At 28.6% G+C, this 27,724-nt stretch overlaps 1 protein-coding gene across 1 annotated transcript; it reads left to right on the top strand.

Annotated features, from left to right (window-relative positions):
• Positions 1-27,724, top strand: LOC119611288 (division abnormally delayed protein). Its single transcript, XM_037966822.1, has 8 exons — positions 1-140; positions 16,665-16,788; positions 17,261-17,683; positions 17,905-18,094; positions 25,585-25,757; positions 26,373-26,580; positions 26,764-26,902; positions 27,003-27,724. The coding sequence occupies exons 2-8, from the start codon at positions 16,736-16,738 to the stop codon at positions 27,182-27,184; spliced, it is 1,368 nt and encodes a 455-aa protein (XP_037822750.1). The 5' UTR covers positions 1-140; positions 16,665-16,735; the 3' UTR covers positions 27,185-27,724.

Below are 27,724 nucleotides of genomic sequence, written 5' to 3'. Positions count from 1 at the left end.
ACAATGTGGCGGTCAATGTTGTTCGAATTCAACAGAAATCGATTTAAGAAAAAAGGCCACAACAGTATTTGAACGTCTATTGCATCATCATACAAAAAGTTTACGTGGCATTTTAGAATCAACAGCAAATTTATTTCAATGTAAGTATAAAAAAATTTAACAAAAAAAAAAATTCAAATGCAAAATCTTATTTCAAAACCCCTCTTTATAACATAAAAAAATTATTTGATTGATTAACAAATTTTATTATTTTGCAAGCCTTAAAAAAAATCATAAACTTTTTATGAATTTTAATTAAATTTAAAAGCATGGAAAAACATCAAACTTCATAAAAATTTGTTTGGTTTAATCTTATAAAAAACAGTATAAAAAAAGTTATTGCAAAAACTGCCCAAAAAAATGACAAATGTTTTCCTTGAAATTGCGGTTGGCAAATAAAGTCATAATTTTTTTTGAAAATTACTCATTAAAATAAAATAAATACCGTAAAAATGCATAAAATATAAACATTTATATTCATATTTTTTTATAAATGACAAATGTTTGTGTCATTGCATAATAAATAAATATTTAAAAAGGAAGATACAATTGTCAGTGGGATGTTGTGAATTTCAAATTAATTAAAAGTGCCTAAAATTCAATAATTTATAATGAGTTTTTTTGTATTTTTTGCAAATAAAATTTTTGGCACACTTGAGGATTATTATTTTGTTGACATTTTTATTAAAAAAAAATACAGCAGGAAATCTATAAATCCTTAATTAAGTATTTGCAAATAAATAATGACATTCATACCAAATCAGAATACTAATGATAATAATAATAACGGAGTTCATAAAAATTCGGTTAAAATTAAAAACTTATTAAGCATTTCGGTCTTAAACAGTTCAGTTCTATAATCCAGAATTTTCAAGACTATAGTCCAGACAAAAGTCATTCTATATATTCCTCGCTTTAGTCTCTCTATAGTTCAGACCATAACCTGTCTATAGTCCAGAGTATATTCAGTTTATATTCCTCACTCCAATCAGTCTAAAGACCTCGTTATAGTCAGTCTGCAAAGCAAACTATTGTAAGTCTATAGTCCAGCCAATAGTCAGTCGATACTCCGGATTATAGCAAGTCTAAAGTCCTCACTATCAATCTACACTATATATTCCAGACAATAGTTAGTCTATAGTCCAGACTATAGTAGGTCTATATTCCTCACTATAGTCCAGCTATTGTCAATGTATAGTCCATACTAGAGTTAGTACATAGTCCAGGGCCCAAATTACGATATCGATCGAAATCTCAATAGAATCTAAATGGAGATATCGATTGATGTCGTATGCCATAATTTGGGCTCAGGCTGTAGCTTAGAATACTGTCAATCTATAGGTGTCGCAATAGAAAGAGTAAAGTCCTTACTATAGTTAGTTTATAGTCAGTTTATATTATATATTAACGTTAGTGTATAGAACAGACTTCTGTTCTATAGTCTATATTCAGTCTGTATTCCAGACTCTAGTCAATATATTATCCTGATTATTGTGAGTCTGTAGTCCTGACTATAGTCAGTCTATAGTCAATACTGAAGTCACTTTATAATCCAGAATATATTCAGTCTATAATCCTTAGAATACTCTTTCATTAGTGCAAACATTGTCTTATCAATAGTCCAAACTAGTCTGTCTTATAGTCAGTCTATAGTCAAAACTGTAGTCAGTCTATAATCTAACTGTAGTTAGTCTATAGTCAAAACTATAGTTAGTCTATAGCTAAACTAAAATCAGTCCATAGTCGAAACTGTAATTAATCGATAGAATGGCTATAGTCAGTCTATAGTCACGAGTATAGTCTGTCTATAGTCAGTCTATAGTCAGACAATAGTCAAAACTAAAATCTGACATTAGTCAAAACTATAAACAGTAGATAGTCATGAATATAGTCAAGGCTATCCTCAAAACAGGCTATAGTCACTCTTTAGATATATATTGGAATCTTTAAATTTCCATTTAAAATTCAAATTATATTGAGAACAAATTTTGATTACCTCTTATAATATTAATATTTTTTGCGCACAAATTGTAATTACAAATATTATTGAGAATATAATTTGAGAATTGAAAAAAAATTTAGTTTAATAACACTATAAACAGACTTTAAACAAAAATTATATTTGCCGCTAATTTTCAATAATAAAAATTTTTGAAAATTTTAATTTTTTTCAACAACCCAAATGGGTTAATTGCTAACCAATACATTTGGGTAAATTGAAAAATATTTGCACAATAAATAAGTATAATTTAACAAATATAATTAAAATCTCTATAAACAAAAGCAAAATTTTTATAATATCAATATTAAATGAATGCAAATAATAATAATAATAATGAAAATAACAAAAACAAATTGTACAATGATCACGTTTCAAACATTTTAAAAATTCACATAGTGCAATCAAAATTATTGTATCAATGATGTTTTGTTTTTTTTTTTTTAATAAGGAGGTTCAGGGATATGAATTGTAAAGAGTCATTAGTTTTTACAAATTATTGATATTTAAATTGTATATTTGTTTAATCCTTCGAGAACTATTTACATGAGTAGAGCCGTTCTATGGTCTCTAGAGTAATTTATTTATTTTTACTGATGTATTTTAGCCTCATTTAGGCTAAAACAAATTCTACTACAGAGTAGTAAATTAATAAATTTAAGCAAAATTTCATTTAAAAACTTTAATTATCATGAGCATAGAAAACTTTTTACTTTAGCCGTTCCCCACCAAAAAAATATAATGAAAGAAAAAGAGAAATAACTTTTCAAAGAGTAATAAAAACAAATAAATACAGGAAATTGCACACACACACACAGAAACAAATACATAGAGAAATTAATAATGGACTACCACAACTTTATTGTTTTCTATTAACAGCCCTAGGTTATGCAATATATACTGTGTGCTATTTTAATTTTAAATTTTTACAATGAAAGTAGGCAATATTTAATAACAAAAATTGTATAAACAATAAAATGCGAGGGTTGTTCTCATTTACGTTAAAAGAAGTTTAGCAAAATTTTTAACTTTATGACAACCAATGATTTATTATATCATCCAGCTTAAAACAAATTCCTTTCTTTAAAATGAAATTCTTGGAAAAATACCTTTTTAAAGCATTTCCTCCTTCTACCCAGGAAATATTCCCAGAACTTTTTAATATAACTTTTAAAGAACAGCTCCCCTTCTCTGCTGCTTTAAAGCTAAAAAAAAGTTTAATACTTTATCTTTTAATGTCTCAAATAAAGGGTAAAAAAAGAAAACTTATGAGAAGACAGAAAAAGAAAAGGAAATGCATCAAAAGTGGAAATAATCCACTTATAAATACTAGAATTACTTTGTAATAATGTTTTCATCTTCATTTATGTCCGAAACATCTTTATTAAAAAATTCTTTTTAAAAAAAGAAAAAAATATCTTTGGAAAAAAGGTAACTAACCTTATAAAAGGCAAATGAATTTTGTTATTAACAAAAAAAAAGAGAAAAGAAACATCTGCAGCTTTAGTTACAAAAGTATGCATTAAAACTTATAAATATTCTCAGGCATAAACTTAAGCAATTTCTATTTATAAATATTAAAAAATTCTAAGCTTTTACTACAGCATATACGCACGCCCCGTAATACTTGTAGTTGTTATAGTAGTCGTTTATAATGCCAACAACAACAACGGGTACACAGCAGTTGTTCCAGCATTTTTAGTTAGAACAACAAAAACATTAGCTAGATTTACTGGAAGACTGTAGGAAATGTAACGTAACGGAAAAGTTATTTGCATTATAGCAAAGTAATAAAATTTTTAATGCCAATAGGAATAATTAATTATTTGGCAAGATAATTTTCGAAAATGCCTAACGGGTGTGACAGTGATGCTAGTTAAGAAATCAGATTGAAATTATATTATTGTTGTTAAACCCAAAAGGAAATGCCAACTTTAAGCCATTTGTATAACTCTGCTTATTCCTCAGCAACTAATTCCTCCACAACCAGTCCCTTTTTAATTCTCAGCAACCAGTTCTTTAACTCATCATGCGTACATATTTTCCTCTAAAACTTCATTATCATTTCACAGTGAATATAAAACTTTTAATCTCCAAGTAACCATTCTTGCGCCGACCATTCCCTTTGTTTAATTATGCTAGAGCCTATATGAGGTTAAAGGTTAAGCGATCAATAAGGCTTGAGGCTAAGATCATCTCGATCAGTAAGACATCGTATGATTGTTTTACACTTTTGATGAAACCTAATTTGGAATAAATTTATTAAAACAACTTATTCCGTTTCTCCAACTATAAAAGAAATCCGACGATTCTTTTTTAAAATCATGACCCGGCTAACATGAGATCACTGCTAATGCGAACAAAAGGATTTGAAGACTAAGATCATCACAATCGATAAGCTATTGAATAGATAAGTATCAAATTTGTTTAAAACTATTGATCCTGATGTGCTCTCCCTCACATCGTAAAGTAGGTGAGAAACCAGAGGACGTGTAGAATATATCCAGGTAAAGCCAAGTCTTCAATGATGGCGATTATTTAGGAAAATTTGTCTCTCCCTAATTTTGTCATCTTTGTCCCAACTGAGAATCAGAAAAATCCATAGATATCCACCCCTATTTTTTCAAATCCTGCCATTCGTAGTCCGAATTGTCCATCAGAATACCATCGTACTAAGGGTGAACTTACTCATCTGGAGGAGGCTCGCCAAAGGATCTTTGTAGACATTATTCCAACTGACTAGATAAGCTTCTCTCATAAATGCTTTTAACTCCGTTCTCGATGTTTAGAATTTGACAGTTTGACTTCCTCGATTACCTGTAAGTACACTATCATTACCAACTATATACGAAACGAGAAGTCGTTTGTGACAAGCATACAGTCTATCGTAAAGCTGGACTTACTCATATTAAGGAGTATCTTCTCGTTTAAGTTACCCAAAAAGATCTTTGTAGCCGTACCCTTCGTTCTATTATTCTAGCCGTTCTCCGTTCTCGTTGTCAAAAACAGTTTAGCGTTTGTCAGGTTGATATCCTCGAGTGTCCTTGCCTTCGCAGAAAATTCTTCATTACCGAATATTTTTGAGTGCACTCTGACCAAGTATTTCTCGGTTTTACTGACACTTTATTGCATACCTCTCATTCTTCAGATTTTGCACGTCCCATTCGTAATACAAACAGAGGATGTTCACCTGTTAAAGTTACCCAGAAGGATCATTGAGGTAAACAATACTCCGTTCTCGATGCCGATTTCCACGAATATCTTTTTCAAATAGCAATTTTATAAGCTCTACTTTACCCACTATTCTTAAGTGGACTGGTGCCCAAATGAGATTACCACAGAAAGATAAGTCGGTTAAGACTCTCTTACAGTCTATCTTAGAGCTGTCCTTGTCACAACATATTCTTACGAGTAATGGCTTAATGTTCCGCTTGAAAACAATCTTGATCAATGTCTTGCAATTTCCGACAAATTATGTCTCTGATATGCGATAAAGTAACAGTAAAGTTTGATTTAATGAATACATCCGGTTATATATGGGCAAATCGGTCTGCATATATCTCTCTATATCAGATTTGGAACAGCATTTCACTATCCAATAGCAGCATCACTAATATTACCTTAACATCTTCCACATTATATAGAATCTCGAATACAATAATATGATTCGAAATTCGTAATTCTCGAGAAAGTCAATTCTATCCGATTAATTGTAAAGTTTTGAAGAAAAGGAAGTGTTTGGTGTTCCTATTTCCTATTAGCCTTTTAACATTCGTAAGTATCTCTTTAGATACTTTAATACTTTTAATATCGTGTCTATAATGGCGTATGTGTGTATGTTAACAGTGGTGTAGTGGTATTAACAAAAATATTATTAAAATGTTTACACTGAGTATGAGTTTGCATCTGTATAAGTGCTAAAGATGTATAACAACATTTAATGAAATTCATAGTTAAATATAAATAGCGGCATAATATTCTTTTTTTATTTCGCGTTCTTTTTCATCTTAAAGGAATTTTGCATGTTTTACTTAGACGGAAGTTGGCTGGTTGGTTTGGTGGTAACTACTAAGAATTCCAGTCTACATTATTAAACGAAATACCAGAAAATGTTACATATAGAGAAAGATGTAATAGAACGAGAATAGTTTTCACTGTTTTAGCTAAGTGTCTTCATAAAGGAAGTTGGGATTTTCTTAGATTTATTTCAATTTAATTTCAAACAGTTTACAATGGAGGAGGATCATTAGTTAAGTGTTTTCCGATCCCTTTGATGTTAAAAGATCTTCGAATAAGTCAACTGATCAAAAGTAAAATAATGGAGAGTTATTATTGGTAATTATTTCTGTAACTTAAATTAATATCGCATTTTAAAAAATCTCAGAGCAAGTAACACTGGTTAGATAACTGATATTAATACATGAGAGGATCCTCCAAGAAAGGCTTCTAAATCAAAAAGCAAATTCAGTAGCTCTTCATTACCGAATATTTTCGAGTGCACTTTTACCAAGTGTTTCAGGGTTTTACTGTATTATCCGCATGTCCCGCATTCTTCAGATTATGCACGTCCCATTCATAGTTCAAACAAAGAAGTTTCCTCTAGTTTAAGTTACCCAGAAGGATCTTTGAGATAAACCTTAAGTTTTATTATTCCAACTGGCTTCTCTCATTAATGCTTCTAACTCCGTTCTCGTTGTCTCAAAAGCAAAGCTTTTGGGAAGTCGATTTCCACGAATATCTTCTCCCAATAGCTATTTTATAAGCTCTACATTACCCACTATTCTTAAGTGGACTGGTGCCCAAATGATGCAGAGATTACCACAGAAAGATAAGTCGGTTATGACTCTCTTACAGTCTATCTTAGAGCTATCCTTGTAATAACAAATTCTTCTAAATCAAAAAGTTCAAGTACCTTTAACATCGTAACTAATTTCCACAACTTTTTTTCTATTAACTTTAAAATTAAATCATTATCAATAACTGATCCACTAGCTTAGATAATATGGTTAACATTTCCTGATTCCTAACACCTAAATAAAATTATAGAAAGTATATTTCTTAAAATATCTTCCAAGTATTGACAAATTAAAATAAATTACTTAAATACGACACACCTCAAAATAACGATTAAAAATCACCTTTCAAGTGTTAGTATGAGTATTTATCTTTATTTTAATATAAATTTCAATCTGTTGTGTGTTATATGCATTTCTACCCGTATGTATCAGTTTTATATTGAATGCAAATATTTGCTTCAGAAAATCACAAATAAAATCGTTATATAAAAAATATATATGTATATGTGCAATACTTACACACTAACATTTAAGCAAAGAGTAAATTTACATTTGTATCTAAATCATTGATGCATATTATACTCGTATATATAACTACGCAAAGATTTATGTTTTTTTATATATAAATAAATATATTTACTTATACTGCACATAAATATATAATAAATATGAGTATAAAAATAAACACATAAAATAAAAGAAGTCTTTAAACCCAAAGGAATTCAAACAACATTTTTATGGGTTTGACTGTTTGGTTTGAGCTGGAGGTTTTTTTTTTTTTTTGAGGAACTGTTAGAGGAAAGGAAACTCGCGCACAAGAAGCGTGGGAATATGGTAGAGAAAAAATTAAATGTAAATATCATAAAATCTTTATCGTTTTAAATATGTATAACAAAAAAATAAATAAAGTAGTTATACTCGTAAAATTTATATTTTAACAAACCAGATTTTTGTTCCCTCAACGCACAGTGCACAATCCTTTTTTCTGTGGTATTTTGAGCTTCAAGTATGTCATAACAAATTGGAAAATGAGTCATTATGGGTTTAGCAATAAAATGTTATAAATATTTTTGTATAAATGCAAAGTTGGGCAATGTTTGGCACCAAAAAAATTTAGGGAGAAAACTTTTAAACTGTGTGCATAACTCTCAGAGAGTTTAAAGGGAATACTAAGATAAATTGATCTACAGAGACGTGTCAAATGGTGTTTTTCGTGATGAATTTAAAATGAAGCTCTCTTAATCCTTAATAAAGTTAAAGTTAATAAAGGTTAATAAAGTTAATAAAGGTTAATAAAGGATGAGATATTTGCAAGCAGAGGGTCATGTAGAGATTTATGCCATAAAAACATTCAGAGAAGTAACCGTCAATGTCCAGAGTTTTCTGTCTTTTCCGCTTGTTGTCTAATCATCAGTTCCGCTCATATCATTTGATATAATTTTGATCCTTGGACTTACTCATCTTGAGGAGGCTTCTCTCCAACAAACATATTTAGCTTTTCCCCCAATTGCTTTTAACTCCCTCCTCGTTGTATGAAATGATTTACCATTTGTAAGTTAACATCCTCAAGTTACTTTGCCTTTATAAGAAGATCATTAGTTCTATCGTTACCTACTAATCTACAGTGGACTGGTGTTGAAATAAAGCAGAGATTACCACAGAAAGATAAGTTGGCAATGACTTTCAATTAGTCTCTCTTCAGTGTTACTCTTTGACAAGATTTTCTATATAAGGTCAATCAGGAAAGATCACATAAATCTTAAACCAAACTAAAGAGCAAGAACAGATACACAGATGCAATTCATATTACGTGTGTTAAAGGAAATATTTAGACATTATCCTTGAGTATAGGAAACGTTACAGACCGATCAGGGTTGATCAGACAATGATCAACTTAATTTCCTGTTAACGTTATAGAAAATAGTATTATAGCTTACGTGATATAGTTAACGGATAAGCGGACTTTGTCTCAGATTTTGGACATTATGCTTGACCAACTTTTCAGAACATATACTAAGCAATGTATCGGAGCTATCGGAAACCATACTGAGAGCAACAAGATCTAGATACATTCTAGAGATACAAACCGAGACCGCTCAAACCGGAGGCGGCTGTCCGCCGCTAATATTTTGCAAGCCGCGCCGCCGCCGACTTCTTTCGGCTCAAAAGCTTAGCCGGCTTAAACGTAGCCGCTGATAAAGATTGGAATCTCACATGTATTTCAGAAAATAATTTCACCAATTTGAACGGAGTTGCCACTATTTTAAATTCTTATGGCAAATTGAAAAGAGTTGCCACACAATATTGTGCTAATATTAAAAGAGTGAAAACTACTATAAATGTCCATTTTCTGCAGAAAAAACTTATATAGAGACAGGTTTCTATATAACAGACTATTATACAGAGATTGTTTAATATAATAAAACCTAAAATGATTGCGCCGCCGCCGCCGATCATTTTGCATCGGTTTGTATCTCTAGATTCTAGAACTGTTCAAGATCACCGATCTCTGGAAGTGATATTTCGAGAAAATGGAATAATTTATATTACTCTTTATTCCTTGAATACAATCACATAAATGAGATCTCTACAATAAAGATTTATGATTATGACTTAGGTTCAAAGAGATTTTTTCCAGTTGACCACAGAAATTGCCCATATAAAAACATTTAGCCCAAAAGGCTTTAATTAAAATACCTTTCCCCTCTACCCTCTCCTATTCACTGATTTCCTTTATTAACTAAAGCCAACACAACATCTTGCATAAACGATTCATAATGAAAAGCACAAAAATCAAGAGTAAAGCATTAAGGAATAAAAAAAAGCAACCTTAACCATGGTGCAAAATAGCAAAAATTTAAATTAAATTGCTCACAGTACTCGTAAGTTCATGTTGTTAATTTTGAAAAGTCAAATAAACTCATATATAAGCACTTACACACTCTTAGTTAGATTTGTGACACATATAAGTAAAAAAGGACAAAAGGTAATTTACACAAAAACACTCACAATATTAGGAAATATACTGTAAGCGAAAAGGAAAAGGAAAGAGAGAGTAAACTGTGAGGCATACATGTGTAGTTTAATTCATTAAAGTTTTAATAACATGTTCACAGCAGAGAGTCATACACAATATGGGCAAAAATAAAAAAGAATAGAACAAGATGTTGGATAATGTTTGGCATCATTTTCCCCACTTCTCTTGTTCTAGCCTTTATTTCCCTTTTCTAGTTTATACATAAAAGTTCATACCTTTTGGTATATGTATATTGCTTGATGAAAATGTTCCTTATATTCGAACATGCTGTTGGGTTTATGTCAACTAAAGAATGGAAAATTGAAAAAAAAAGTTATGAAACTATGAAGTTTTAAACACAATGAATTTAAACAATAATACTTGTGCATAAATAAATACCCAGCGAAAAGTGCAAATGTTTTCAATTTATGCAAGTTATTAATAAAAACTTTTTTCGGGAAGTATTGCTAACTAGAAGTATTTGTATTAGCAGTACAATTTCCTATTCAGTAAATAGAAATCAATAGAGCTTAAGGTAGACTCCTTCAGAAATCCTTGTTTCCTTTTTCACGTTCAAAATTCCATTCTTCCATTACATTAGATGTACTCTTACCCATTCATTCAATAGAGCACAACGTAGACTACTTACAAATTCCTTGTTTTCCTTTTACACTTTCTGGAAAGTCCTTGTTTTTTTTCGCTGGGTTTGAACATATTTATTTAAGTAACAATACAATTGTGGTCGTTGTACACGTTCAAACTTTGTATTCCCATTGTATGTATGTGTAGTTATGTTTATGGCAAAAATATTTAATAAAAATAAAGTTTAAATTTCAACAAATATAAACAAGTGATACAAGACTATGGGGAGTTTAAGACTACGGATATCTTCATGATAAAATATAAAGTTTGGGATAATAATAAGTGGACAACGTTTCATTTTAGTGTTGTGATGGACACAAATGTTATGACCGCTGTGCTTAGACGTTATGCCGTACTGCAAATCTGCCCTAATGATCGGTCCAGAAAGAGTTTACTTGGATATTTTTGTTCTTAATTTGCTTATGAGTAAAAATTTCATATAACTTTAAGTTGAGTCGATTACTTTCGGATAATTATGCTGAGATTTTGCTTAGGTGTCTAAATCGTTTATGCTTTTAGTTCTCTTGTGTGTAAAAGTTGGCACCTTTGAGTTGTTCCGATTGGTTTCGGAAGGCTGGGCTTAAATGATTTTCTTTCATTTAGATTACAACTATCAGCCTTTTATTGCAAGGGAGACCCTGCATCTAAAGTTTAGTATGTTAACGTCCATTTCAAACGTTCCATCTACTTATTTGATAACTTTCCTTAATATGATTTAAATAATGTTTTTTAAAAACTTGCTTAGACGTTGTTTTCTCTCCGCCTTTAGTCGCACTGGTTATGCTTTTAGTTTGCTTATGGGTAAAAGTTGTGACCTTTGAGTTGTTCCGATTGGTTTCAGAAGGCTGAGCTTAAACGTTTTTCTTTCTTTTAGGTTAAATCTACTCTCTGTTCTCTTTCCAATATATAAATATTTAAAAAAAAAACTTTCCTACTCTTCCTAAATTAGATTCAAATCTCCGTTTTACAAGTCTATAATATAAAGAGAATCTCTCCAAATATTTAGCTTTGCTATTTGACTTTCTTCTCCTAATACTTATATTTCACTTTTAAAGCATCTCGCGCAGATTTCTCAATCCACAAAAGCTTGTGTTTTGAACATGTTGTTAACTACTTTCCCAACTATTTAAACTTTAAATTTTAAAGGAAACCCCAAACCAACTTTTAATTTAAATAATTAATTTCTTATAACTATGTTTCCTTTAGCATTAATAACAATTTAATTTTTAACAATTTCCCAGTTCTACAATTTACATACATATAGAGTAATGTGAATATTATGTGGTTTTCCAAATACAATGCTGTTGTAGTTTCTAGAAGATTTAAACTCTGCAAAATATACTATAGATTTTGTAAATGACAACAAAGCTAGAATATTATGTTTAAAAACGCAGCATACATTTAGTTGCAAACATTTACAAATACAGACATATAAAAGCATTGAAAACATTAACAGGATGTTGGTTTCTGTGTATTTATATCTTTCTTCTTTTTTTGTGTCTGTAAAATGAAACGTAAATTATGCTAAATTTTCATTTTCTACTATCTATTTCGTTACTAAGTTACACATTTACATATCAGTGTTACAATAGATACACAAATACAGATAGAATACAAAGGATGAGAATGATATTTGTCAGAGAAAAATTTTAATATAAAAGGGAAGTTTTCCCATCTACACTAAATAAATTTGACTTGTTGGACAGATGAATAATGATTTGAGAAGAAATTGAAAATTGTTTACCTTATATTGAGATGTTTTAAAGTTTACATGATTTTTTACATTATTTACATAATTGTTTACATTTCATAAACTTTGAAAAAAACTGAAGATTCCTTAGAATACTATGAAAAATCTCTAGTTAGAACTTTATTCTTTAAATACTTATCAAAGCTCTTCAAAAGCTTATCAAATCTCTTTAAAAGCTTCTCAAAGATCTTCAAAAGCATATCAAAGCTCAAACCTAACTCGTTGGACAGATGAATAATTATAATAGTGAGAAGAAATTTAAAATTGTTTACATTATATTGAGATGTTTTAAAGTTTACATGATTTTTTACATTATTTACATAAAGTAATTGTTTACATTTCATAAACTTTGAAAAAAACTGAAGATTCTTTAGAATACTATGAAACATCTCTAGTTAGAACAGTGCCTAATATTCTTTAAATGCTTATCAAAGCTCTTCAAAACCTTATTAAAGCTCTTTAAAAGCTTCTCAAAGCTCTTTAAAAGCTTATCAAAGCTCACATTTAACTCGTTGGACAGAAGAATAATGATTTTTCAAGAAATAAGGTAAATTGAGAAGAAATTGAAAATGGTTTACATTACATTGAGATGTTTTACAGTTTACATTATTTACATAAAGTAATTGTTTACATTTCATAAACTTTGAAAGAAAAGGAAGATTCTTTGAGAAGAAATTGAAAATGGTTTACATTACATTGAGATGTTTTACAGTTTACATTATTTACATAAAGTAATTGTTTACATTTCATAAACTTTGAAAGAAAAGGAAGATTCTTTAGAATGCTATGAAAAAGCTCTAACTATATCAGTAATATTCTTTAAATACTTATCAAAGATCTTCAAAAGCTTATTAAAGCTCTGTAAAAGCTAATCAAAGCTCTTTGAAAGCTTATCAAAGCTCTTTGAAAGCTTCTCAAACCTCTTCAAAAGCTCTTTAAAAGCTTTTCAAAGCTATTCAAAATCGTTTCAGAGCTCTTTAAAAGCTTTGAAAGACAATAACTTTCGATTTGTGAGACTGAGAAGCTATTCAAAATAGTTCGCATTAGGATTTCTTGACTTTTTTTAGTCTTTTTTAATATACATGGTAAAAATTATATTTTCTATCACTTAACATAACTTTGAAAGAAATCGAGGATTACAGAAGATTCTAGGGAACTATCTAAATGCTAAAGTTAGAGCAGTAAAAACTGTTTCAAGCTCTTTAAATACATCCTAAAGAAAATAGCTTTATTTTGGATGTAGGTATACTTCCCATTTATCTCTGTACAGAAAAGGAAGTTTGATTTCATTTTGTTCACTTTTTATGTAAATATGTATGTATGTGTAAGTGTAAGTCTATATGGTGTAAAAATTGTTGTGGTATTTTTGAAGTAAATTAATTTTTAATGAAGCAAAGAAATATTCCATAACATAAAAGCATAAATTATAAATAAAGTTATTTGAAAATTTTTCAACTTTTATTTTTTTTTTAAACGCATAGAAAATGTAAATTTCTTTTTGTTAAAAAACAATTTTGTATATTTTTAAATATTAAGACAAGTTGTAAAAACATGTTGTTGTAGTTACATATGAGTCAACATACAACAATAAATTTTCAATTTAATGTGTGTCTTAAAGCAAGAGGGATATTTTAAAGTGAGCAGGTTTTTTTAACTATTTTTAAACCACAAATAGGATTTTTTTCAAAAGAAAGCTTTTTAAAAGGGAAAGATACAAATGTGTTCACTTAGCAAAACCTCTTATAAAACTTAATAATACATTTATCTCCAATTTTAAATGTTAACATTTAATTAAGATTAATGGTTTAAATTAACACATTTATAGAGTAGTTTTACTTCAAACTTAATTTGCCCCACAAACTCCAACTAATTACACATATAGCAATTAAATCTTTACATTATTTATTTTAAATAACAAATTAATTTTAAATATTTACATTCCTATTTAAATAATTTATTTATTTCGTTAATTATTTTTTTAAATAAACACACTAAATGTTGACCACCCATTTACACCGTCATTATTTACATTTTACATTACAATATTTAACCAACAAAACATGGTAATGTATATAAAATTAAAATTCCACATTAAAATTTAAAAAAAAAATAGCAACAGGTTTTTTTCAGTTTTTAAGTTTTAAAAACGTTGTAATAATTAAGAAATTTACATGCAGTTCATTAATGAATAAAGGTTTTTCAAACATAAAAACGGCGGTTTTTTTTAAAAAGAAGTGTTGTAAAAACAGGATTTTTTTATATACAAACTACAACAACAATTAATTTAACAGATAATTAATTTAGTTTGTAAATGTGAACATACAATCAGACAAAATATTTACACAAAAGTTGGCTGACTAGCCATTAGCCATAAACATGAAAAGTGCATCAAGATGAAAATAAAGTATTGTATTTAATTGGTTATGTTGCAATGATAAATAAAGTTATAAAATGTTTTTTTACACAAAGGAAACTTCTAAGTGGTTGAAGAAAATAAGATTCTGTTAGTTTCTCTGCATGAAAATATTTGAGAGACAATAACTTCCGGTTTGTGGATAAAGTAAGAAGTTTTATTTAAATTGCATAAAAATGTTTTGATGTAAACTGTCACAGATGAAAAATGAAGGAAATGTCACAATATTTATTCAGGTTTTTTTTATTGATTACATAATGTAATGTAACGAGTTATGCGGTAAGCTAAGTTGGAATTTAAAATTGTTCCCATTATGTAAAGATTTTATTGTTTACATGATTTCTTTACTTTTTTACATTATTTACATAAAGTAATTGTTTATATTTTGTAAACTTTAAAACAGTGCTACATATGAAAGCTCTAGTTAGAGCAGTAATATTCTTTAAATACTTATCAAAGCTCTTTAAAAGCTTTTCCATGCTATATAAGATTTTTTCAATACTATTCATAAACTTTAAAAAGCTTCGAGCACTCTAAAAGCTTTCATACTAACAGCTGTAACATTATTTGGCTCGTTACTTTCAAAACTATTTAACAACTTTTAAAGCTCCTTAAAAGCTATTTAAAGTTATAGTTCAGTTCTAGTTCTGTTCTAGTTCTGTTCTAGTTCTAGTTCTGTTCTAGTTCTGTTCTAGTTCTGTTCTAGTTCTGTTCTAGTTCTGTTCTAGTTCTGTTCTAGTTCTGTTCTAGTTCTGTTTCTAGTTCTGTTCTAGTTCTGTTCTAGTTCTGTTCTAGTTCTGTTCTAGTTCTGTTCTAGTTCTGTTCTAGTTCTGTTCTAGTTCTGTTCTAGTTCTGTTCTAGTTCTGTTCTAGTTCTGTTCTAGTTCTGTTCTAGTTCTGTTCTAGTTCTGTTCTAGTTCTGTTCTAGTTCTGTTCTAGTTCTGTTCTAGTTCTGTTCTAGTTCTGTTCTAGTTCTGTTCTAGTTCTGTTCTAGTTCTGTTCTAGTTCTGTTCTAGTTCTGTTCTAGTTCTGTTCTAGTTCTGTTCTAGTTCTGTTCTAGTTCTGTTCTAGTTCTGTTCTAGTTCTGTTCTAGTTCTGTTCTAGTTCTGTTCTAGTTCTGTTCTAGTTCTGTTCTAGTTCTGTTCTAGTTCTGTTCTAGTTCTGTTCTAGTTCTGTTCTAGTTCTGTTCTAGTTCTGTTCTAGTTCTGTTCTAGTTCTGTTCTAGTTCTGTTCTAGTTCTGTTCTAGTTCTGTTCTAGTTCTGTTCTAGTTCTGTTCTAGTTCTGTTCTAATTCTGTTCTAGTTCTGTACAGTGATTGCTGTAGGGGAAACAATCATTACTATGTATACCAAAAAATAAATTATAATGTGAACAAAGACTTAAAGTTAAAATATAATTGGATTTTGTCTTTGACATAAAATGACAAAACATAAATCTAAAATTAAAATACAAAACATATGTATGTAGCCAATATCCGGTCAAAATATACTAGTAAATAATAGCAAAACATAACAACATATGTTTGTATGTAACGACCCTTATAATCAAAATTGAATTTTAATTAAGAAATTTTCACAAAAACCTACAAAACCAAATAACAAACAGAGACAGTTGGTCTACAGTAAATGGGCAGAACAAAAGGACTTCATACATTGCCGCCAATATGAAGGAAATAAAATACAAATACAGAAAAATAATTCTATTAAATCAATCGTCCGAAATAAGGGCAGGGTAATGTTGCAATATTGCTTAAACAAATATAAAATTTAATAATTTAATAAAATCAAATAAACAAAAACTTGCTACAATTTCGGCAAAGAACTATATATAGGATTAGGGATGGGGCGTGTAAAACAGTGAGAGAGAATTTAACTGTCAAATTTGACAGTTAATAAAAGAAACGACATTTGAAAAGGGGATACTTGTTTCTTTGTTTATAATATTATATTTTAAGTATGATTTGAAAGATGTCAGAATTATCAATATGTTTTTCTTTGTATTTCTTTTTAGCTCACATTTTGGAATTGGCTCAACAATCAGAGAATAGAACAATAAATATATTCTCCCAAGTGTATAAGCGCATGTTACCTTTATCACGCAAATTGATTGTACAATTATATTCAGAAATTATAAGGTAAGTTAATTTAAATAAATTTTACGGTAATATCGTTCAGATTTAAATTTAATTAATGAACAAAATAAAATTTGTTTGCAATTTTAATTTAAAAAAATTGGGTTGATCTCAACTCGATCAGTTGGAAACACTGTTTTTGCGAAGTTCTTTAAGTACGGTTTTACTAAAATCAAATACAAAATACGATAACCCTAATGTAAGCATTTTTGGGGGAAAAGTGATCTTACAATGTTCTTATTTTGAGAATTATCGATCATAATCTCAAAAAAAGAATACGATCAATCATATTCGCTTAGAAAATAAGTGTAAAAGTCAATCAACTCTTAATATTTTTAAAGTAATTTCTAAGGAACCACTGATTGCATGCAAGTTTTATTTAACAACTTCCAAATAAATATAAATTTCTTCGCATTCATTTCAATTTAAATCAATTATTTTATCATATTTCTTTTACTTCTCTTTCATTTTTTAGCAATTTAAAATCAAGTGAAACGGTTAGTGCCACCTCTTTGGAAAATGCCATCCATAAGTTCTTTGTGAATTTATTCCCGGTGGCCTATCATCAAGTGGTGCATTTGAATAAGCAAAGTTATGGTGAATTACATGAAGACTATATTAATTGTTTGAAACACACATATGACGATCTGCAGCCATTTGGTGCCATACCCAAAGAAATTACACGCAATTTAGTACAAAGTCTACAAACGGCTCATATTTTCATCAATGCTTTGTATCAAAGTGCTGAAGTTTTAAGTGAAACTGATGAATTATATGCCACACATTTGAGTGAGAGCTGTCAGAAGCATTTGCTTAAAATGAGTTATTGTCCCAGTTGTAATGGTCTACAAAAGACGCATGTTAAGCCCTGTTACAGTTATTGCATGAATGTTTTAAGGTATGTACTACTATGTGAATTGTAAATGTAATAGAAGATACGAACAGAGATAGACAGACAGACAGACAGTTGGACACAAATGTCATGTGGTTGTTTTGCGACGTTCTTAAGTATTACACAATTTAAGATTGTTACATCACTCTTTGTAGCTAGTTGCTTGCTACTTTAATTTAATAGTATTTTACATCATTTCTTTTCTTCTATTTTATTTTCCTTGACAGAGGCTGCTCGGCTCAATATGCTGGTGTATTAGATAGTCCTTGGTCAAATGTTGTTGATGCTATTGATAATTTGGTCACAACACATATACGTTCTGATACTGGCATTGTTACAGTCATTAAACAATTGGATAATAAACTATCAGAAACAATAATGAGAGCTATGGAAAATGGTCCTGAATTGGAAAAGAAGGTAAGTTTTTCGAACAATACACAACACTCGGTAATTTAGTTAGTCAGTTCTGTTCTTCAAATCTTCAAAGTAAAATATGAAAAGGCAATTTACAAATTGCTACAAGTTGTGGGTAGTTTGAAATATCTTACTACCCACAAGTTTTTATATGTACTACTTGGCACAGGACAATGTCATATTGAAACCAATATATGAATGTATTTGAAAATCAATTAAGTAGAAAACAATATTAGATGAAGAACAAATGTATATGTAATTAATACTGAGAATAAAAAAGGACAATTTGCAAGAATACTTTAACAATGATTTCCTTGAATAGAGAACTAAAGTTAAATATTATGAAATGTTCATTTAATTACAGAATTGTGTTATTTCTCCTCAATTTCCTTAAGGAAAAAGTGATCTATTGATGCAAAGTTGTCTCAAAGCTTTGCTAGGTCTTTCCGTAGCGAGTCTCAAATTTCATTAGTTTTTCTGCCTCATATTGCAATGGCAATTCAAAGATTCAGTCTTAAAATTAGTCAGTTTTCCCCCATTCCAGTCCTACAAAAGTTTATTAAATTGGTCCTTCAAATCACTATTACACCCAATGACCCATAAAAGTTAAAATAAGACTTTAAGAACTAAAACTGCTTCCAAAGAACCCCAGTTTTCTGTCAGCTCTTTTCCTCTGAACTTCCAAATCTTTCAACAAATACTCCCAAATACATATTTAAGGAACTAAAACCCCGATCATCCTTATTAAATAGAACAAAAATAGAAAAAAATAGTCGTCTCAATCAAAGACACACATTTTCATCTTACTTGTCTAACACTTTAACACTTTTCACTTCCTGTAAGGATAAATTAAAAAAAAACAAATACGTTAAACATAAAAATTAATGCCTTTAGAATACATAAAATTATAGAAATGATTTCGTAAACTGAATTCCTAATGGCTTGTTGCAAAACAAGCTATACATACGTAATACTAGTAAAGTACATAAAATGCAAAACAATATTATTTGAATACATAATAAATGGAGGCAAAATAAAAAGAGTAGAAAGACATATAAAAAAAAACTTAATAAATAAACACTTGTGTATACCTACAACATAAAATGATTTTCAAGCAAATTGAATATTTATAAATTGCTTAAGAAATAATCCTTTCGTATGATTGCCTTGACTATCTTAATGTACACAACTAGTAGTGTAGTAGTACTTACTCCCTCATTATGATAAAAACAATAGAAAGTTAAAGAATATTAAACAGTTGTAAGCAGGGAATGTAAGAATGTGCCAGAGTGGCAGAAGTGTAGAAGAAGTTGTAGACTTAGTTTAGTTGCAGCATAAATTACACTGGCATTACACTTAACACTAGTGTTTAGTTTAACGGCGTTTTCATATCAAGCACTCGTTTGAGGCCTTATGAAAGTTTGGTTAAATGTTGAATAAGTTTAAAGTTTAGCGTAAATTTGTTAAATAAATTATAGATGTATGTCGTAGTTTTGTACATGTAGTTGTATTATTTGTAACTACAACATGCATTTGTATGTTTTATAATGAATATAATGAATAGTGTTAACATGTTTTCCAGCTTGTTGCTAAGGACTAAATACTACAACAAATTAAATTGAAGTGCATAAAACAATCTGTAAAATGTTTGTAATTTTTTTGTTTGTCTTTGTTGGAAAATAATAATAAAAACTATAATAAAGTACTTAGTTAAGTTCCACTGAAATATTCCTATAAAATGTAAATATTTGCATATAATTTATATGCTACTGGTCTTAAATAGTCGTATTTAAGATGGTCTGATTAGTAGTTACATATATTTCATTAACATTTATTTAAAAATTAAATTAGAAATATAACAGAACAAAACTTCTCAAAAGGATTTCATTACCCCGTGCTAAAAAATTGTCCAAACCCTGATCTTAATCCAAACATATTATAAAAACATGATTCATTTTATACTGACATGGCCTAGGTGAGGATCACGTAATCCACACATTTATTACATCAGACTAATCCCAGAACTACTTCTTTGCTAAAACATTGGGACTGTAAGATCCACAGCTTGCAGTTTTTAAAAAATTAACATGGTCTCTGACTGTATTACATAGAACTACCAAACGGATTATGTATTCTACTAATGTCTACAGGGGAGTACTTTTGGGATTACCTAAATGGATCAGACAATGGATATAAACAAACTAGTTCTTTGAATCGCTTCAGTTCTTAATCTGTTTTAATTCATATAAAGTTTTAGACCTAGAAGATTAGAGAAGTTTGAAAACTTTTGTCATTGCCTCGAAGTTCCAAAGGTTAAATTTAAGGAAATAACAAATATCGTCTAGGCTCTTAAATTTTGTCAGAAATTATTAGTTTTTTTGTAGGGTCAAAGCTGTATTTTTTGTTATTAAAAATATAAAGAATTGTCACGTATTTAACAATGCTTTTAAATTAAACATAAGGGAAATATTTCTCGCTAACTTGCGATTATATTTCAGTCATTATTCAGCAGGGTCTAAGGTTAAAACTACAATGAAACCCTACACCAGTTTTGAATATTAAATATGATTTATTTTTCATAATAATGCATAAATCGGAATATTATCTTGATTTCGATTTATTAAAGCAATTTATTGACGAAAAACTAATTTTCTGAAAGAGGCTTTATATGAAAGATAGGTTGAAAATGTGTACCGATCCCGATAAAATGTGGGCTGGATAGATTTATATTTATATAATATTTGTCTATGCTAAATTCCTTTGCAATAACAGTGTTAGTAAGTGAATTGCGGATATTCAAGTCACTTTCTGAAGGTAGCTTTGTATGGGGTCTAGGGTCAAATGAGGTCCGATCATTTCAAAATTCGGCAAGGTCATCAAGGCTTGTATAAAACTTAGTTGCACGAACTAAACCCCATACTAAACCCCTTTCGGGGGGTTTAGTTGTATGGGGACTAGGTGAAATAATGGACCGATTTTAAGCAATTTCAATAGGCTTCGTCTTTCGGTCAAAAGAAACGTGTATTCCAAAGTTCATGAAATTATATTGAAAATTGCGACCTGTACTTTGAATCGACTCAGAAAGTTCATTCTGAGTCAATCGGTATACTTTAAGGTGGGTATAGTACTAATATTTTAGTGTTTACAAACATCATCCCAAACGTATAATAAATACCCTTCCCATTATAGTGGTGTAGGGTATAAAAATTTATAAATATTTGATATAAATAGAAAACTTAAAAAAATTTCATACCTGTGCTTAAAATATTGCAATATTTTCCTCCAAATTCTTATCCGCATTATACAAATTTCATAGAATTCACTTTTTTTGTAATTATAAATTTTGACTTTTTTTAATTTTAAACACTTTAACACTTTTTTTAACAAAATTTTTAAAGAAATTTCAAATTTTTACATTTTTTTTAATTTTAAATATTTTCACTTTAACACTTTTTCAAACTAATTTTATTAAATAAGCAATTCCTACTTGTTTTTAATTGTATGTTTCATTATTTGTAATTGTTGTCAATTTAGCTTTTAATTATTTATTTTAAAAATTTCGGTTCATAAGCTCTTATTCTTATCATCATCAACATGTTCTCAGCACTTGTTTTTGTTGTTCTTGTTTATTTTTAGAAATGTATACAAACATTTATTTAGTTAATATGCAATACAACAAACAATTAAAATGTAATAAACATGTTGCGTATTTATTTACATACAGAAGATCAACAATAATCAGCAACACAACAATAGCAACACACAGTGGTATAGGAAAAAAAAAAGAGGGAAATAATTCGGTAACTTCTAAACGGTTAATCCGATTTTAATGAAATTTGGTATGCACAAAGAGGAGGTGTTGTCGAGTTTAGGTTTTGAATTTGGACCTTATAGGCCAACCAGGGGCCCGGCGGGGGGTCCTCAAATTAGGACACCTCGGCTATGTTAAATTTTTAAAACGATCCTATTTCTTCATTTGAGTTCCGATTTAAAAAAAAATTTCGTATATAGAATCTCCTCATCGAGCACTATAAAAAATGTTGTCATAGCAGTAAATTATCTCTTATAGTTTAGGAGATATTCGCATTTGAAAATTAAAATTTTAAAATTTTTACCGTCCTTACTTTAGTTTTTTTTGATAATAGCAGGTCCAAATATTCCCGATTTTCGCCATTTTGTTTTATTTGCTTAACAACAAGTTTATATACCAAGCAGTGAAAGAATTATGTAAAAATCATGACTGAGTCCAAAGTTATAGGCATTTAAATTTAAAAAATTAAAAAAAGGCGATTTTTTGTCATTTTTTTGGGAAAAAAGTATCTTTTTCTTTTTAAGTTATCTAAAAAGTTTCTAAGAAGATGTATATAGAATTTATACTTTTTGGAAAGCTGACTTTACATAAAATACGATAAATGAAACAAAACCTAAAAATTTTTGATACCGAGGGGACCAGGTCCATCCAAAAAAAACCCTATTTTTTATGGAAAATTAAATTTTGAGCAAAAATTCTCAAATCGCATAGTCGATATCAAATTATAGTGACCTGTTTTATATGACCCAATAAGTTCTTAATCATTTTGTAACGGGTTTCGATAACCCCGCCCCTGGTATGGATATAATAGGCAAAAAACCAAAAAATCCCATTTTTGGGATTTTTTAAAACTTTTTTGGGAATTCCGGGATTTCTAATAAGAAAATTCGAAATTTTTATTTAATTTTGGATTTTGAGTAAAAAAATCTACCTAACTGTAAAATTTCATCAAAAAATATTCATAAATAAAATTTTTATTGCAATTAGAAAAATTTGTATCTTCGCAAAAACTGAATAAAAAACATTTTTTAATTTTTTTTAAAAAAGTATTCCGCGAATTTTTTAATTTTCAAAAATTATATACAGTTTTGAAAAATAGACAAAATTACCTTTCCATTGATATATAACATGCCTACCTAATGTTTTTTAAGTGACAAATTAATTAGGGAAAACTCAACATCTTTTAGAAAATTTACCTAGCACTATTATTTTCATCCATATATGTAACAAATTTAAGAGTTAACCTTATGGATGAAAATAATAGTGCTAGGCAAATTTTCTAAAAGATGTTGAGTTTTCCCTAATTAATTTGTCACTTAAAAAACATTAGGTAGGCATGTTATATATCAATGGAAAGGTAATTTTGTCTATTTTTCAAAACTGTATATAATTTTTGAAAATTAAAAAATTCGCGGAATACTTTTTTTAAAAAAAATTAAAAAATGTTTTTTATTCAGTTTTTGCGAAGATACAAATTTTTCTAATTGCAATAAAAATTTTATTTATGAATATTTTTTGATGAAATTTTACAGTTAGGTAGATTTTTTTACTTAAAATCCAAAATTAAATCAAAATTTCGAATTTTCTTATTAGAAATCCCGGAATTCCCAAAAAAGTTTTAAAAAATCCCAAAAATGGGATTTTTTAGTTTTTTGCCTATTATATCCATACCAGGGGCGGGGTTATCGAAACCCGTTACAAAATGATTAAGAACATATTGGGTCATATAAAACAGGTAACTATAATTTGATATCGACTATGCGATTTGAGAATTTTTGCTCAAAATTTAATTTTCCATAAAAAATAGGGTTTTTTTGGATGGACCTGGTCCCCTCGGTATCAAAAATTTTTAGGTTTTGTTTCATTTATCGTACTTTATGTAAAGTCAGCTTTCCAAAAAGTATAAATTCTATATACATCTTCTTAGAAACTTTTTAGATAACTTAAAAAGAAAAAGATACTTTTTTCCCAAAAAAATGACAAAAAATCGCCTTTTTTTAATTTTTTAAATTAAAATGCCTATAACTTTGGACTCAGTCATGATTTTTACATAATTCTTTCACTGCTTGATATATAAACTTGTTGTTAAGCGAATAAAACAAAATGGCGAAAATCGGGAATATTTGGACCTGCTATTATCAAAAAAAAACTAAAGTAAGGACGGTAAAAATTTTAAAATTTTAATTTTCAAATGCGAATATCTCCTAAACTATAAGAGATAATTTACTGCTATGACAACATTTTTTATAGTGCTCGATGAGGAGATTCTATATACGAAATTTTTTTTAAATCGGAACTCAAATGAAGAAATAGGATCGTTTTAAAAATTTAACATAGCCGAGGTGTCCTAATTTGATGACCCCCCGCCGGGCCCCTGGTTGGCCTATAAGGTCCAAATTCAAAACCTAAACTCGACAACACCTCCTCTTTGTGCACACCAAATTTCATTAAAATCGGATTAACCGTTTAGAAGTTACCGAATTATTTCCCTCTTTTTTTTTTCCTATACCACTGTGCAACAGTCTATTCCTGATTGTTACGCAGAAACATAAAAATAAACATTCATACATACATACGACATACATATGTATGTATGTCATATTTTTCATCTTCTTCTTTTCAACTACACAAACATCTTAACAAATTGTCATTTGTTTGTTGTTGCTGTTGTTATTTATGACAAGTTTTTATTGCAAATAAATTGTAAAAGTTTTTTTTAATTTTTGTCACAATTTCAGTAACATTCGGTTAAAAATGCATTTATTTTATTGCAACACAATAGCAACAACAATATCTCTTTAAATGTCTTGTTAATACTTGTTGTTATTGTTTTGCCGAAATAAAACATGGCAGTCATATGCAAAAATTTGCAGATTTTTTTATTTGGATTTTTAAGCACAAACACTTGTTAAATTAATAAACTTTTTATAAATACTTATGTTAAATATTGTTAATTATTTAGTTAAAATACTTTTTTCTAAATTACTTTCGATTTTATATTGACATTTTAACGAAAACACTTCGAAACGTTTCCCGTACGCGTACGAAAAAAAACATGGCAGACATGCAAAAATTTGCAGATTTTTTAATTGGATTTTTAAGCACAAACACTTGTTAAATTAATAAACTTTTTATAAATAATTATGTTAAATATAGTTAATTATTTAGTTAAAACACTTTTTTCTAAATTACTTTCGATTTTATATTGATATTTTAACGAAAACACTTCAACCCGTTTCCCGTACGCGTGTTATCAGTAGCAAATTTAATAAAAGACTAATAATGGTGTTGTCAACAGGTGCGATTGTGGGGATCAAGAAAAAAAATCGCTAATTTGTGGGGAAAATCGCGAATTGGAGATTTTTAATCTTTGGAGGGAAATTTTAAGGGGAAACTATTAATTTTTGAAGAATTCAAATGGGGAAAACGGGAATCAGGGATTTTTAAGGTTTAGAATGGATATTTTTAAGAAATATTATTAATTTTTAAGGAATTTAATAGGAAATTATTTGTTTAAAGGCTTTAATATATGAAAAGACAGAATATTATTAAAAATTTTTAGTTTTTTGCAAAAAAAAAATTGATTTTACTGGATTTATACATATAAATAATAAGCTTTTCTCTGAAACTTTTAATTTTCAATATTTTATTCATAATTTACTCTATTTTTAATATATTTTAGGTGAAAAAAACCTGCGGTACTCCAAAATTATTAGCCTCATTGAGTATGGAACAAGAACCTAAACCACCAATGCCACACAATATTAAATGGGCCACACCTGCCGATTCGGAAATTTTACGTTTCCTTTCTACCATCGATAAATCAAAGGAATTCTACTCAAACATTGTCAATAAGTAAGTTAACTTGAAGTTATCTCAATAAAATGATCTTCAATTTGAAAATTCTCAATTAAAATTTTAAACGAAATAAGTTTTGTCTTAATATTTATAAATATTAAGACAAAACTTAAAACGGCATCTTGTATAAGAACTAGTATTAAAACTAAATATTAGATTCTAGTTTTTATTGCAAATTTCAAAATTATTTTTTAATTTTAACAATTTTATAATTATAACTGCATATTTTACGTAAAATATCACGTATTATGCAAAAATATAAAGGAGCAAATATGCCACCACCAAAAAATATAACATTCAGCACAATATCGCGCCACAGCGGGGGTCTGTAGGCCTATATTAAAAAAAATGCAAATTAAAATAACAAAATTTCTTTATTAAAGAAAACTTACTCCAGTGCCTTGTGAGGGTATCAAAAATCTACCCTTCAAAATATCGTGTACAATAGATTTTAGTTTCCTTATAAAATTGATAAGAATCATTTTAAAATAAAATCTAAAGAAATTTTTAAATATTTTTTTTTTCTCAATTAAAAATTTATGACAAAGTACAGTGGGGCATAAAAATTAATTAATTTTAATAATTTTTTATTTTTATGTTATTATTTTTTAGTTTCTGCGAAGATGAAGATATCCAAAGAAACGATCGTCACTGTTGGATTGGTGATCGTGTTGGTGACTATACACAATTGGTTATGACCGCTGGCATTGATACGCAACGTTATAATCCCGAAGTACCATTGGAACCAAATTCTCAACCCTCTAAACTAAATGAATTAGTTGATAAATTATTGAAAATACGCAAAAATATTGCAACAGCGGTAAGTTTTCTAAAAAAATATATAATTTTAAATAATATATAATATTTTGAAATTTTTGATAAATTTCAAAGTTTTTTTTTTAATATTTTATAAAATTTTTTAGAAATGTTTCAAGAATTGTCAATAAACTTTTTTCAAAAAATGTTTTTAACTTCAAATGGGTTTCTTCTTCTTCTTTTTCAGATACCCTCTACCACTAGGACAATCAATGACATTCAAAGTGATATGGCTGGTCATGATGATGAAGGTTCTGGCCGCATGACAGATGATGTCGACGATGAAGAATATCATATGCAAGGCTCAGGAGATGGATCTGGTGGAGGTAGGTTTATTTCAAAAAAAATTCGATTTCTTCTAATATTTTATAGAGATTTTTTTTAAATTTGTCTATAATTGTTTCTAATTTCCTATTCTTATTACAGATCATCCTTCCCTCGCCTTTAATCCTCGCTCAGAGTCTGATCCTACTGAAAATGAGATTGTACCTGCGGTAGGAACTGGCGGTAGTTCTTCCACAACAATACACATGAGTTTGACAACTCTTCTAAGCGCCGTACTAGTCATACAATTATTAACAACGATACGATTTTTTAAGTTATATTAAAAATATTACTGAAAAAATCCAAAGGGTGCAACTCTGTTTTATAAATTATGTAGTTTATATATAAATTTAAAATATATATATACAAATTAACAACTCGAACTCGACTAAATGCAAACTAAACTTGCTCTTAAAATACTCTTAGAGAGTAACAATAAAGAAATTCTTTAAAATGATTTTTAACAAAAATTGACAAAATACAAAAAAAACAGCAATAACAAGTGCAAGAAATTCTTTAAAGAACGTATTTTCAAAATAATTTTAAAAAAAAGTGATAAAAAATAAAGTTGAAAAACTTTATTAAAAATTTATAAAAACAAAATACGAAAATATGTTAAATGTATACAAGAACATAAAAATACAAAAACAAAACTTACGTACATAACATAATTTGAATCTAAAGAAAGTCCAAAGAGCTCTAAATAAAAAAATGTAAATCTTTTAATAGAAATTAAAAACAAAACAAAAAAGAGAGAACTTGTTTTTAGGCAATTAACAAATTTTTAGAATTAAACAAAAAAATAAATTTAAATTTAACAAAAC

This window comes from Lucilia sericata, unplaced genomic scaffold (assembly GCF_015586225.1).
Source record: "Lucilia sericata isolate MDLA Ls3-8-SP2 unplaced genomic scaffold, ASM1558622v1 Contig001412F_arrow, whole genome shotgun sequence".
In the NCBI taxonomy this organism is placed as follows: Eukaryota; Metazoa; Arthropoda; class Insecta; order Diptera; family Calliphoridae; genus Lucilia; species Lucilia sericata.
Note: the sequence above shows the minus strand (reverse complement) of the source record. Positions and strands in the feature narration are given on the sequence as shown.